General features: G+C 40.8%; 1 protein-coding gene across 1 annotated transcript; it reads left to right on the top strand.

Annotated features, from left to right (window-relative positions):
• Positions 1-1,604: 1,604 nt before the first annotated feature.
• LOC1271157 (F-box/SPRY domain-containing protein 1) lies at positions 1,605-5,205 on the top strand. The gene is made up of 5 exons (XM_309899.4): positions 1,605-2,264; positions 2,342-2,508; positions 2,941-3,047; positions 3,129-3,219; positions 4,824-5,205. The coding sequence occupies exons 1-5, from the start codon at positions 1,948-1,950 to the stop codon at positions 4,916-4,918; spliced, it is 777 nt and encodes a 258-aa protein (XP_309899.3). The 5' UTR covers positions 1,605-1,947; the 3' UTR covers positions 4,919-5,205.
• The last annotated feature ends 9,851 nt before the right edge of the window (positions 5,206-15,056 follow it).

Genomic DNA, 15,056 nt, shown 5'->3' with positions numbered 1-15,056 from the left:
TATTCACATGAATAATAACATCACAGACAGAATCAACTGACATGTCCGACTCGAGGTTTGTCTTGTTTGTTTGTATATGTCTGACCATATCCATATAGCACCTCCATATCAAGGTGTGTTTATTAAGGAGGTGAATTGTTAGCGCGTTTTCCGGGCGCCATCATTGAGAATTGTTATGTCAAATCGCATACAATTTTCTATACCCCCCTCCAGCCCTCCCCGATTTTAATACCGGAGCCCCCAGTATTGTTATGTCAAGTCGTGAAATGTCAATTTGCTCTGAAGCACTTCACCTCCTAATATCCATACACCTTGCTCCATATGATTATATGGGTTTGTTCGTGTCGGATGTCGTGTTCGATTGCTGCTAGAGCGCCGCCTAAGTCGATAACCGCGTAACCGTCCAAATAGACATCGAGCGACAACGTCGCGCGCGACGAAAAATAGCTCAAGATTTTACTCGGTGTAGATCAAAGTAGCTCATTTGACTCAGTCAACCAACTTGTTTTTTATTTGAAAACACACAAAAATAGGTTAAAATGTGTTCAAATCTAATTTTTTTGTGATTGGCATTAATCTTGCTTATAAATAAACTAGATAATTCGATTTTTTCGGATGAAGCAAAAATGTCGCGCGCGGCGAGTAGCTCTTTTTGCAAAATTGAGCTACTTTTTGTTGCGCGCGACGTTGTCGCTGTATGTCTAAGGGCGGTGGCAACGCTCATCGGATGCGATTTTATCGGATGAGATTTATATGGGATTTGACAGATAACGTCGGACGACGAAATCGCACGTCCGACGTTATCTGTCAAATCCCATATAAATCTCGTCCGATAAAATCGCATCCGATGAGCGTTGCCACCGCCCTAACTGAGGGCGGTGGCAATGCTGATCGGATGCGATTTTATCGGACGAGATTTATATGGGATTGACAGAAAACGTCGGACGTGCGATTTCGTCGCCCGACGTTATCTGTCAAATCCCATATAAAAATTTGACAGGCCGTCCGATAAAATAGCATGCGAAAAAGCGTTGCCACCACCCTGAACGGTAACTCGGGAACAGACTGTACAGGCGGTCCCCGAGATACACGGTTAATGGGGACCGAAAACGGCCGCAAAACACCGCATATCTCGAATTTCCGCGTAAGTCGAATCTCGTGATTTCCAGCTAAAATATCACAAACTTTCGTGTAATTTTGCAAGTAAGGGGCGGTTTTAGTCACTTTATGAATTATTTGAAATGAATATAACTGTTTTAATCCATTTGAAATAGTTTTTAACATTCGATCAAAACGGAAATTATTTGGCAATTTGCAATTGATGTGTCAAATCAGTACAATTTGCTCAAAGAATTGTCAAATTTAGAAAACCGCGTATCTCCGAATCCGCGTATAAGAGGTACCGTGTATCTCGGGGACCGCCTGTATATATCTTATAATACAGTCTGTTCCCGAGTTACACGGTCTCGACTTACGCGGATTCGGAGATACGCGGTTTTTGAAATTTGACAGATTAAATGTCAAATCAGTACAATTTGCTTCAAGTTCGGTAGAAATTGCCTTTTTGCTAACAAATTTAAACCGTTTAAAAGCCTGAAATATTAGGATTTTCTACACAAAATATATTAAATAAATGATAAAGTGTATAAAAGTACTAAATAAAATAAAAAAAATCCGAGTAATTAATAGTATTTTAGTCAAAAAACGTGAAATTCGACTTACGCGGATATTCGAGTTACGCGGATTCCTCGGGAACGCATAAACCGCGTAACTCGGGAACAGACTGTACAACATTGCAGCTCGGGAATAACAATGAAGACTAGCTCAATCGTCCGCTTTGAACTTACTTGATCCAGTACAAGAAACTTGTTTTGCTACAGTGCTCTTTAACAATAGTTTTGTAAGACATTTGTTTTGCATAAAATCGATATTGCTATTGTGCATACGATGGAAGAGGATTTGATGGAATACGCCCCAAACATTCCGGATAATGTATTGGAGCTAATATTTTCCTTTCTGAAGCTGCAGGATCTACGTAACTGTACATTAGTTTGCAAAAGCTGGTACCGATTCTTTTGCGATGAAAACAATGAAGTTTGGCGCGCACAATGTTTGCAAAAAGTTCCTGCAGAGGCTTTTAAAAACGATCTTTTGACTGTTGTGCCGACGTACAAAGCTAAACTGCGAGCATATTTCCACGCCTGGAATCCGTTTGATTGTAGTCGCCACGTATATATCAAGCCAAATGGGTTTACTCTTCACAGGTGTGAAATGCATTACGACGAGAAGAATTATGAACTTCTCTAAATCGAAAACATGTATTTTGTCTTCCTTTACGAAGAAACCCTGTGGCACAAAGTACGGACGGTTCCAGAGGGAAAATTGGATTTAAACATGGCAGGCATGCCTGGGAAGTACGGTGGGAAGGTCCACTTGGAACGGTAGCAGTTGTAGGAATTGCTACCAAGGATGCCGCTATTCAATGTCATGGATATTATGCTTTACTCGGTAAGATATTAGCCGTGCTATTATATTTGGAAGATGGAATTGGACTTCGGTTGTCAAAATCGATTCCAGCGAGCTTTATGACACTCAAATTCTGGTCTCTAGTGTAATAACGCGCAGGGAATCTGAATTGAATGTGTTTAATTGTTTTCTGTTTGAAAGACTTAAACGCTTGCTAATACGTTGAAAACATGTCTGGCTTTGTTTAACCTTGCATGTAATGGAACATTGGCTTTAATTTACGTTTTTTTAGCTCTCTGACAGGTAAATTCCTCTCGGTATAGAATCAACATACGGTCATCCGAATAATGTTTTTGCCCCATGATAATTTCTGTCGAACGCGCTTTGACATATTGATTCTAATTTCATCTACCTAGTCTAATAGCACCATTAAAATCTTATATCACACGTTACAACTGCATGGCTTACCGATAGGTGCCGACGATCAAAGTTGGGGATGGAATCTGGTAGATAATTTGCTACTTCACAACGGAGACGCCCATGGTATATACCCTCTTCTGAATAATGCCCCTAAATATAAGGTACGTGATAGCTGAGTAATATGATGGAGAAGAAATGCATTATAATAATTGTTGTTGGTTTATTCCTATCTTGTTCAATAGGTTGGAGAAAGAATACGTGTAATACTGGATTGTGACGAAAATACTTTGTCTTTTGAGAAAAACTATGAATTTCTTGGAGTTGCATTTACAGGTAAATAATTTTTTTATTAATAAGTAAATGTTCTAAGAGTCGATGAAGGGCCCCAGATTAAGCTTAAACGACTATAAAATCAAATATCCATACAAAAAAACGATAGCTTCATAGCTTCACTGGTCTGCTCAATCGACGGCACTTTATTTCTTATCATTATATTGTTGCCCTTTGCTTGCTATTTATTTCGCTCATGCCTTATATACCCTTCTAACTCTTCAAGCAAAAATTAACAGGAATGTTTAGGTGGTTCATATAGGAATTGAGTATTTTGTCAATCGTATCGCCATTCTAGTTCTAGTGATGCATACAGGGTTTCGAATCATATAAGGGAATAGTTCAAACATATAGGGGAATATTGCAAATCGGTAGTGGAATGTTGCAAGCAAGCTGTGGAAGTTTGTAATCATGTAGGGGAATGTTGCAATCGACTAGGGGAATTTTGCAAGCATATTGTGAAGCTGTCATCAGATACATTTGTAAAATGCTTCGAATTAATAGCAATGATGTTGTTTTTAAGACATCATTTGGAGTTGTTTTCGTGTGGCATTCAGCTATACACATGATAAACTAAACAAACACTGCTGCGGAGCCATAAATAAACATGATAAGTTAGAATAATTAACGAAAATATTTAAAGGTATTTACAGCGGCACCCACAGTCTGATGACAGCTCCACAGTATGCTTGTAAAATTCCCCTAGTCGATTGCAACACTCCCCTATATCAGCGGTAGGCAAAGTCCAGTCCGCGGCCCAAATGCGGCCCGTGAAAGGATTTGACTGATTTTGAAAGATGGGGAAGAAACGGTTCGCACACAAATTACTGAAGATCTTTTAGTATACCATATTAAACCATTGTGCTTTTTCAACTTTTAATTAAAGCCATAATTAAACATGATAAGTTAGTAAGATTGACGAAAATATTTTAAGGTATTTACAGCGGCACCCACAGTCTGATGACAGCTCCACAGTACGCTTGCAACATTCCCCTAATCGATTGCACAATTCCCCTAAGTGATTGCAAACATCCACAGCTTGCTTGCAACATTCCCCTACCGATTTGCAACATTCCCCTAAGTGGTTGAACTATTCCCTTATATGATTCGAAACCCTGTAAGAGGGACATAGATTTCAGAGGTTTTCCAAATTAAAGGAACAAAAATGTACTGGAAATCAAGGGACTGCGCAAAATGTTCAAATAAGAGAGGTTTTTCAAATTGGAGAGGTGTCAAATAAGAGAGTGTTCACTGTAATTCGACACTTTGTAACTTCAATGCAAAACTATACAAAAATACTGGGGGAAAGAGAAAGCTCCGCTAGCTATGTTATCACTAGCTATTTAAGCCGGCTAGCTATGTTATCACTAGCTATTTTGCAATTTTTAAAATTCATCAATCGTGTATCGTCTTCTAAACGAAGTTTTTTTTAAAGATTCCTTTAAGCTGAGAGGTTGAGTCGTTTAAACCCCGTCTAGAGGTCGTTAAGCGGATTTGTGGCACTTGGATAATTATGCATAAAATTTTAATGATTTCTGATCTACTAAGCAACGAATATGTTAAAAATGAGAATTTTATTTATTTATTTTTATTTATTTATTTGACAGATTTACCAGAAAAAAATTTCTATCCGACTGTTGCTGCGGTGTATGGAAATACGGAAATTTCAATGGTATATTTAGGCGCTCCATTAGATGGATAAATGGGCTTTCAACGACAGATTCACAGCGCACTGTTTTGGAAACTTCAGTGCGAATATTTATTGAATACCGCTTTAGTATTATTATTGTAACTAGTCAAATAACTTTTTGGAATCTGCGTTTCGTAACCAAGTACTAGCTATTATTTATTTAAAAGTTTTATTGTAGGTGCAGTCCATTGAAATTCCATTTATAGGTTTTATTTAAATTTATATTGTACAATATTTAATATTGTGATACGAAATTTGATTTATTCAAACCCGATATAAAGTCTGATTTCATTATAGTATCTCTAGCTTTTTTTCATTTTCTGTCACCGAATTTATGGGGTTGTGGGAGCGATTGAAAGACGATGTACACCGTTCTAAGTGTGAACTAAGACTCACTACATTTATTCCATATTTAGTGTAACCACGGTTGCTGTAACCAATGGCTACTTGATTACAACTAAGATATTGCTATAAGCAATCCACCGGGTTCCTCAGGGTTAATCGACACAATTGTTCCTTGCTCTGCAGGGTTTTCTAGCCAGCTTAAAACAGTACCCAAACAATTCATTCCTGTAAAAAACATTTCAACTATCTTATTCCTCTTCTTTGAGTGATGGGATTTGTCCCCCTTTTCAGCGTTGCGATTTATCCGGAAAAACCGGCAAAACCGAGAATCAGCCTGGAATTTTCTTTTTCCGGAAAAGACTGGGAATTTTACAAAAAAAAAAAAAACGGTATTTTATCTCACTTCATTGGTGGCATCGCGAATGGAAGTCATCAAAATAAAAGACGAATAAAAAAACAACTACAGCTCGATTACAGTGTTTCATCGTCAAATTAAAAATCGAAGTAGGGTAGGTGCACCAATTATGGACGATTTAGTACAGCGTTTGGACAAATCAAGAATTGTGACGAATTTACTGAATAAAATTAATAATCAGAGGTTAAATAGATAGACACATAACTTAGCTACATTATTGCTTTTATATTTTGTTAATTGGACCCTTTTCACAAAGTTAAAGCCGTTTCCAAATCCTCTTCCATGTACCAATTGTTGTGCTGTGTGTTCCAAATGTTGTGCTAGCTGTGTCCAGGCGGTCCCCGAGATACACGGTTAATGGGGACCGAAAACGGCTGCAAAATACCGCGTATCTCGAATTTCCGCGTAAGTCGTATCTCGTGATTTCTAGCCAAAATATCACTAATTTGCGTGTAATTTGGCAAGTAGGGGTGGTTTTTGCCACTGATTTAATGATTTGATATGATTCTGACTGAATATAACTTTTTTAAACTCTTTGAAATAGTTTATAACATTCGATCAAAACAAAAATTATTTGGCATTTTAAAATACAAAAAATACCTCAATTTCGTCTCAATGACAACTTTGAACTGTCAAAATCAAAATCGCCGTATCTGCTCTATTAGAAACACTCAATTATCATTTTCGTTTTTTATCAAAAAAAGACAATGTAATAAAATGAGTGAATGCATATTTGTTTATTTAAAATATTTAAAAGTGTTAAGAAAGTAGTTTGAACTATTTAAATAATCTTTTCTGGTAAAAACACGAAAAAATAATTCACTGTTTTCAGTACACTGATGTACACAAAGGTTATCCGTGTAAAAAAATATTCGACCGCATGTCCTCGGCGCGGACCAGTGTGTTTCGAGAAATGTGCCGCAGATTCAGCATTGCATCCGATGAATTCAGGTATCATCAACGTTTTCAAGCATCATACCGCAGTCTTGGCTTTGGCTAAGACCGATTCGGGAAGGGGTCCTGCGGTCTTGAGATAAAGTGTGAAACCCTGTAAAAGCGTCGCATCAAAATGGCTGTCAAAACGGGCTAAAATAAGCAACATAAAATTAATAATTAAAGTGCTTTTTAACGCCAATCTTAGGAAAGTAAGAGTGTTAAATTGCTTTCAATATTTTTTTGTACATATTTACATTGATAAAAATTTTTTCTGACCCGTATTCGTGCTGCCGAAAATAGGAATACAGCCTGCCAAAATAGGAACAAACTGCCGAAAATAGGAGCAAAATCAATGTTTGCATTTTCACGAATATTTATGAAAAGGGCTTTGAACCGGAAAAAAATAGTGTAACATACTATGATAGATTATCAACCAGAATAACATCACTTTCATGAAAAATAATAAAAAAATGTTTATGTGTAGGCAATTTTTGTGAAACTGCTACACTAGTGTTGTGGCTGCGAGTTGTACTCCCCTGGCTCATGACCGCTGTCGGACCATGATGCTAGGAAGGCGGCTAATTAGGTGTAATTGTGTAATGAGAGCGTATTGATTAGGATTGGAATTCGGAGAGCCGTGCAGGGCTTGGGAGATGGACAGATCGGTCTCTCTTGATTCGGGCTTGGTTGCGAGCAGACGTGTGTCGTGATTGATAATTTTATTTGTTAATATATAAGTTTTAATTATATTAATTAATGGTGTTCGCGTCACATATCCAAATCCGAACACAACAGTGGCGACGAGTCTAATATTTTTCGTTTTATCTGTTTTATTTTACCCACGTGTCGAAAATTCCGCGACCACAACGTAAACGACGGAGGATGAGCACCAATGAAGCTAACGGTGCCGGCGTGCAGCCCGAAGAGGATCAGCGGCGTTCGTCATTTGGACGGTCCAGTGCATTGGACCCGGTGCAACAACACATTGGATCAGTTATTGGAAGTGTAACGCAGCACCATCCCGGCCCCTTTCCGGAGCAAGCTGCAAATTTTGGGCGAGATGACCGGCCTGCGCCATTGCACTCGGGTGTCCCTCCGCCATCGCTCTTTGCTGTTCAACATGGACCATCGCAACCATTGCCAACGGGGTCGATGATCTCGGGCTCCAGCACCAACGGCAACACGATGGCAGAGACGTTACAATTGCTTCAACAACAGATGGCACAGCAACAGCAATTATTAAAGCAGATTTTGGGTCAGCGGATGTATACGCCGAATCCAACTGTCCCCAGTTTCCAGCCGGAGCAAATTATCGAAGCGCTCTCCAGGAACATCACGGAGTTTCGTTTCGATGACGAGAGCGGTATCACCTTCAGAGCGTGGTTCTCACGCTACGATGAGCTGTTTAAGAAAGATGCTGCCCGTATCGATGATGCAGCGAAGGTGCGTCTGCTGCTACGCAAGCTAGGTCCCATGGAGCACGACAGGTATTTATCCTTTATTCTACCTGCGCGCGCGAGTGATTTTCAATTCGAGGAAACGATATTAAAGCTCGAAACGTTATTCGATACGCGTGAATCGTTGCTAAGTAAGCGTTTTAAGTGCCTACAATTATGTAAAAAAAGCAGTGAGGACCATCTTACGTTTGCGTGCCGGCTCAACAAAGCGTGCGTAGATTTTGAGCTTAGCAAAATGGGCGAGGAGCAACTAAAGTGTTTGCTTTTTGTGTGCGGTCTAAAAGACGAAACTGATAAAGATATGAGAACTAGGATGCTAGCACGCATTGAGGATAAGCCAGATGTAACTTTACAACAGTTATCTGCCGAGTGCCATAGGGTCATAAACCTAAAACGAGACAGTGCGATGATTGAATCGAATGCTCAGGATAGTAATGTATTTGCCGTGCAGTCTCGGGAACAGCGGTTCCAACGCTCGCAACCAGTGCAACCTAGAAAGCCCAGGTACCTTTGTTTCAAGTGTGGTGAGCAACACTGGGTTAGCGAGTGTTCGTTTCGCAACAATAAGTGCAGTGATTGCAAACGTTTTGGTCACAAAGACGGTTATTGCAACCCAGAGGAGAATCAGTATCAGAATTTTAAGTGTAAAAAGGATTCAGGATATAATGGTCGGCATGTTTCTAAAACAAACGTTATGACAGTGAATGTGGCAAATGTAAAAGCTCACCGTCGTTTCGTGGATGTTAAGCTTAACGACACTCCAGTCCGTCTCCAATTGGACACAGCCTCTGATATAACTATTATAAATCGAGAGACATGGCAACATATTGGAAGTCCTAGTTTGGCACCATCGTCAGTTCTAACGAAAAATGCTTCAGGGTCACGGTTGGCAATTGATGGTGAATTTGTGTGTACCGTGAGCTTAGGTGAACATACAGCGCAGGCGACAATACGGGTTACAGAAATTAACCTGATGCTTCTTGGCGCAGATTTGGTTGATGTTTTGAAGCTAGGTTCAATTCCAATGGATGCATTTTCAAGCCAAATAATGATTAATAACCATAAATATCCTGATATAGAAGGTATGATCGCCAGTGTGCAGATAGATGATGATTTAAAGTGTGTAGCAAACGATTATTTAAACGCAATTCCGATGGTTCATGAGGAAGTTGCCGATGCTACGCGTAGAGATATAATACTTAGCAGATTATACGATTATGTAAAGAATGGCTGGCCATGTGAAATTCCATTTAACGAAGAGCTTGAAAGTTTTTGCAACGTTAAAGATGGCTTAACTATAGAAAAAGGGTGCATAATATTTGGAGCGAGGGTAGTAATACCAAATGCACTACAGAAGCGATGCCTTGACCAGCTGCATAAGGGTCATCCAGGCATAGTTAATATGAAAGCAAAAGCGCGTTGTTGCATTTACTGGCCATTAATAGAAACAGACATAGTTAAGGTGGTTAACAATTGTAATACATGTCAGGTCGCAGTAAAAGCATCACCAAAAGACCAAATAGTAAATTGGCCAAAGTCACTTTTAATTAAACCTAGTTATGCGGAGATTAAACCGGTCGATGTTACACCGAGGTTGCATGTAGGCGAATTGATATATATGAAATATTTCATGCAAAATAATTATATATGGATTTCCGGCAAAGTAACTAAACGTATAGGAAATGTTAGGTATGAGATCAATACTGGTGATAACCGTAGGTATAGACGGCATATAAATCAACTACGAAAGTGTAATCCGACCAATGATCAAGAAAAATACTAAACTGCCATTAGATATACTATCGCGGCAAAGTCATAGTAGTGCATGCCAGTTGGAACGATATTCTCGCCGCTCTTCTCGTGTTAGAAGACCGGCTTGTAGATTTGAACCGTACCAACTGAATTAAGGGAAGGAGATGTTGTGGCTGCGAGTTGTACTCCCCTGGCTCATGACCGCTGTCGGACCATGATGCTAGGAAGGCGGCTAATTAGGTGTAATTGTGTAATGAGAGCGTATTGATTAGGATTGGAATTCGGAGAGCCGTGCAGGGCTTGGGAGATGGACAGATCGGTCTCTCTTGATTCGGGCTTGGTTGCGAGCAGACGTGTGTCGTGATTGATAATTTTATTTGTTAATATATAAGTTTTAATTATATTAATTAATGGTGTTCGCGTCACATATCCAAATCCGAACACAACAACTAGCGTGCCGAAAATTGGTACAGCTACCCTATAAAAATATTTGTATCACAATTATCACAATCATAGACCACAAGTATTTTATGTGTTCCTAGCGTACCACTGGACTGGGGTTGTCATCATCACTGGACTGAGTTCGAAACGCGGCTACACACTCAAGAATGATCTGGAATAAACACAAAAAAAGTTGTTCACATCAACCTCGCTGTGCAAATCCGAGCAGTTTCCGGCGCAGGAAATGGCCCGCACAACAAAATCAGTTTTTGAGCTCGCTTTCTAGCTCGCTTTCCGCCGAAACCGATCAAGAAAGCGAGCAGAAACGTCCGAAGAACCGATCGAAGCTCTTGATCGATTGAAGCGTTTACGGTCGTTCGAGAGAGTGCCCTGTATGTGTTTATCTCTTTCTGACATAAAAGCTCCGGTACGCGACCGTTTTGGCGCAAAAATGATAATGGCCGAAACATAGATCACACCCACATTCTCTTTCTCCTACCATTCATCTCGCCCGCTGCGCAAAGCGACGGAAGGCGTTATGGCGTTTTGAGAATTTTATCATGCCTTCCTTTTCTCTCCAACGGCAAATTTGTCGAGCAGCTCGTCGAGCTACCCGTCCCTGGCTCCGCCTCATACCCCTCGCCTGAGCGCGCTGTCGAAGGTTTGGATGTGTTGGTGCGTCAGACGGCCAATCGCTGTCAGCCGTCGTCCGTGCTTTTTCCCACCATAGCGCTATCTCTTTCTCGCGTGTGGTCAATGTTCGCGAGCTGTTGTGGCGCCTAAAAATGCCGTTAACAAACATTGCGGCGATGAAGTTGCATTTTCACAAATCAAACCAAAAAAGCGCAATGAGTTCAAACGCTGCCACGTAAAAATGACTATGGAATCGCTAGTTCACGCGCTGAACTCTAATTCGCATTGACACGTTCAGCCCGGCGCTGATTTTCATCAACATTCTGTTCCGCCGGCATCTAGAACGCAAGTTGATTGTAAAACCGGCATACTGGAAAGTCCACTGGCAGTCCCTGGGGCCTGCCATCGAACTGAACGTGTAAAGTATTAATCATAACTTTGTTATACTAAGCTTTTTTTGGTTTCGTATGCTGTAGATTACATAGATATGCTGAGCCATCTGCGCGTGGGTGTGAGCATGCCTGTGTGTGCAACACTTTTGCCAAATGTGTTTTCTTCCGGAATGTTATGATCAATCGGTCAAAGAAATGAAAGTGTTCATGAAAGGCGGAAAGACGAATTGAGGCCCCTGTCAATGGTAACTGATGACCGGGTGCAGGGGATACTGGCACACAGCTGTTGGAAGATTGAACGGTATACTTAAATTGCCGGCGGATGGGGGGGGAGGGGGGGTGGCCATGGGACCCCTACGATCATCTTTCCGGGGGCCTTTGTCGCTAATACTTGTAGACATACGGCATATTAGATCATTATCACCCACCTCTGGAATTCGTAGTAAATGTTCCTTTACCGCATAATGGTAATAATGTTAGAGATAACAAATCTGAGTTGAATTATCGGAAAATGAACTTAGAAAAATTTAGGGAAATCATAACCAACTCTGATTGGAATTTTTTAGAAATTAGAACCGATTCTCCCTCCACTGTGGACGTAGCGGTGGAGCAATTTAGTAATATTGTTAAGGCAGCTCTCCCTTTATGTTGTCCTCGTTCTAAACCCTCCTCTCGCCTTCCTTGGTACGATGCTACATTGCGGTCATTAAAGGCGGATAGGACACGTGCCCTCAAAAAACTCGGTTCAACTCCTTCTGAGTATAATCGTAGAGTTTTCAAATATGCCGCTTCTGCTTTTCGTATTTATAATCGGGCCAGTTATAGGTTGTATCTTGGAAGGCTTCAATGCATGTTATACCGTAATCCTAAACTTTTTTGGTCTTATGCCAAGAAGCGTCGTAATCCCTCTTCCCTTCCTACTTCCATGTCGCTCGGTTCGGTCACTACGGACAATGCTGCTGACACCTGTTCCCTATTCGCTGAGCATTTCGCCAATGGTCTGTCTAGACCGGAGAGTCAACCTTTGACAGAGTCTGAGGGCATGTGGCCTGGTTTAAACTCCGTCGCATGGGCTGAGGGTATTGTCAATGTTAATACAGTCTCTGAAGCTCTTAAAAAATTTAAGCCATCCTTCTCCCCTGGACCGGATGGAATACCAGCCTCGGTTTTAAAAAAGTCACCTTTTCTATTCGTCCCTCTATTGGTAAAATTGTTCAACCTATCTTTGTCCTCGTCTTCATTCCCTTTATTGTGGAAGCGAGCATGGCTAGTTCCGATTCACAAAAAAGGTAACCCGTCTGTCATTTCCAATTACCGTGGCATCTCAATACAATGCGCAATAACCAAGGTATTTGAGCATATTATCCATACCTATATGTTTAAACTCACCTCTTCTACTATTATCCCTGAGCAACATGGCTTTTTTCATAACCGTTCTACAACAACTAACCTTATGTCCTTCACCTCTTTCGTATCATCCCAGTTAGAGTCAGTTAAACAAGTTGATACTATTTATACTGACTTCAAATCTGCATTTGATCGTATTCCTCATTCCTTACTTCTAAATAAAATTTCACAACTTGACGTCAATAATATTTTTGTATCTTGGTTACGTTCTTTTCTATGTGATCGTTCCTATAGTGTCAAATTTAATGATATGTTTTCGACTCCCTTTTCATGTAGTGCAGGCGTACCGCAAGGTAGTGTTCTAAGTCCTTTGCTGTTCATAATTTTTATTAATGATGTCCGTACCACCCTCCCTCCTGAGTGTTTCCTCTGCTACGCAGACGACCTCAAAATCTTTCTCCCAGTTTCGTCTCCTAGTGATTGCATTTCCCTACAAAATATTCTTGATCGTTTTTCGTCTTGGTGTTCTAGTAATTCCCTCACATTATGTCCTGATAAGTGTAACGTCATTTCGTTTAGTCGTTCGCAGTCTCCAATCACTTACTCGTACGTCCTAAATTCTGTACCAGTCAATCGTGTTTGTGTCGTAAAAGACCTCGGTGTCTTCCCAAACAGCCAGAATTGCTTAATCAGCTCATTTTGGCACGCTAAAGATCGCTGCTTGAATTCGCCTTTTGCAGTAGATAAACAGCATCAAAGTTCTATGTGGGTCTTTCAAACAGCGCCTAAGCAGTTTCCTTATGCCACGGTGCCAGGGATTATTTTTCTTTGTGTTTTATTGTCAAGCAAGCGTCATCGATGAAATAAACAACAAGATTTTTTTTCGTTTAAACACATATGTATATTTTTAAATTCTTTGTATTGATGAATTACACAAAATTTTACACAATTTACTGATAATTCACAATCACTTCACTCAAAATTCATTCTTCAATTAACGAATCTAACTTGTGCAGCAGCAATGAGATTATTGCCGGCGTCCGTCTTTGACACTTTGACAAGAGCCACCTTGAACCGATGTCATGCATTAAAAAGCTATAAAGTTCCACCAAGTTCAGTACCCTTTCTTAACAAGCCTTCAAGTTCCATCATGAACCCTACGCATAGTGCTAATCAGCCGCAAAGTTCCAAAGAGTACCATGTGCCTGTTAAAAATCTCCATATTTCCGCAAAGTACCGTCTATCTCTTAATCAGCCACAAAGTACGACATCGGAACGATTTTTCGTTAAACAGCCCTAAATCAGCTATAAAGTACGAGCTGGCTATTTGGGTTGCTTGACAGAGGCCTCACCTTCAGCCACCACATTGACTCAGTTGTCAATCAGGCGCGGAAAACATTGGGTCTCCTAAAGAAAATTGCGTGCGATTTCTCCGACCCAATGTGCCTGAAGACTCTGTTCTGCTCTCTGGTCAGATCGATTTTGGAGTACTGCTCAGTAGTCTGGTCCCCTATAGCTCGAACCCACGTGGAACGTATCGAGCGGGTGCAGCGATCGTTCACCAGGTTTGCTATATGTAAAATCCTGGGTAGATTGTCCTCCCCCATACCTCCTTACGAGGGCAGGTGCCGGCAGCTTGGCCTGGAACTATTGGAAAACCGCCGTTCCCATGCCCAATCCACCTTTATTGCCGCATTACTCCTTGGTAATATTGATTCTCCTTCCCTTCTTTCTTCTATCCCTTTCTACGCCCCTAACCGTGTTCTTCGAAACCGCCCTCCCCTAGTGATCCCTTCCCGCCGAACTGCAGTGGGCCGTAATGACCCCCTTCTTCGTGCAATTCGTCGATTTAACTGTGTATATTCTATGTTTGATTTCAACCTTCCCTTATCCTCTTTCCGTTCCCGCATCAGAACCCTCCATAATCCCGTGCTGCCTTAATTTTCAATTTTTCAATTTTAAATTCTAATTTTCTAAAAAAAAAATTTTTTCTCAAATTTTAGATAATTTGTGTTAATTTTTGTTAGGTTAGGAACATAGGTAATAAGTATTATTTAAGTATTTGTGTAACCAAAAGGTAGACAAATAAATTTGAATATGAATATGAATATGAATATGAATATATCACAGACTAGAGATCTTCGGTGACCGCCTAGTCCGCCTACCGTTAGATCCACCGCTGGTTCATGACGGTGTTTTTTTATCGTGGAGGTGCATCCTTCCCCCTGCCTGCTGCGTATGCACCGGGCAGGAGACAGTGTGGCAGTATGCAAGTTGCACACTGGATAGGAGCGGGCCCGTGGCACCGCCATCATTCCGCACATCTGAATGCCCGTCGTGGGTTCTAATCGCGCATGTACCGTTCGCCGTTGCAAGGGGTTAGTCACCGGCTCCGACTACGTGGTACTCAAGTCCTGAAAAGACCGGCATGA

This window comes from Anopheles gambiae, chromosome 3 (genome assembly GCF_943734735.2).
Source record: "Anopheles gambiae chromosome 3, idAnoGambNW_F1_1, whole genome shotgun sequence".
Taxonomy (NCBI): domain Eukaryota; kingdom Metazoa; phylum Arthropoda; class Insecta; order Diptera; family Culicidae; genus Anopheles; species Anopheles gambiae.
The sequence above is the reverse complement of the archived record's forward strand: the minus strand, read 5'-3'. Positions and strand labels throughout refer to the sequence as shown.

Bases quoted from the DNA above. Each gene is read 5' to 3' on its own strand.
- LOC1271157 (XM_309899.4), top strand. From the start codon at position 1,948: ATGGAAGAGGATTTGATGGAATACGCCCCAAACATTCCGGATAATGTA. The intron at 2,509-2,940 runs GTAAGATATTAG...GCTTACCGATAG, and splicing joins TGGATATTATGCTTTACTCG to GTGCCGACGATCAAAGTTGG. The intron at 3,220-4,823 runs GTAAATAATTTT...TTTATTTGACAG, and splicing joins TCTTGGAGTTGCATTTACAG to ATTTACCAGAAAAAAATTTC.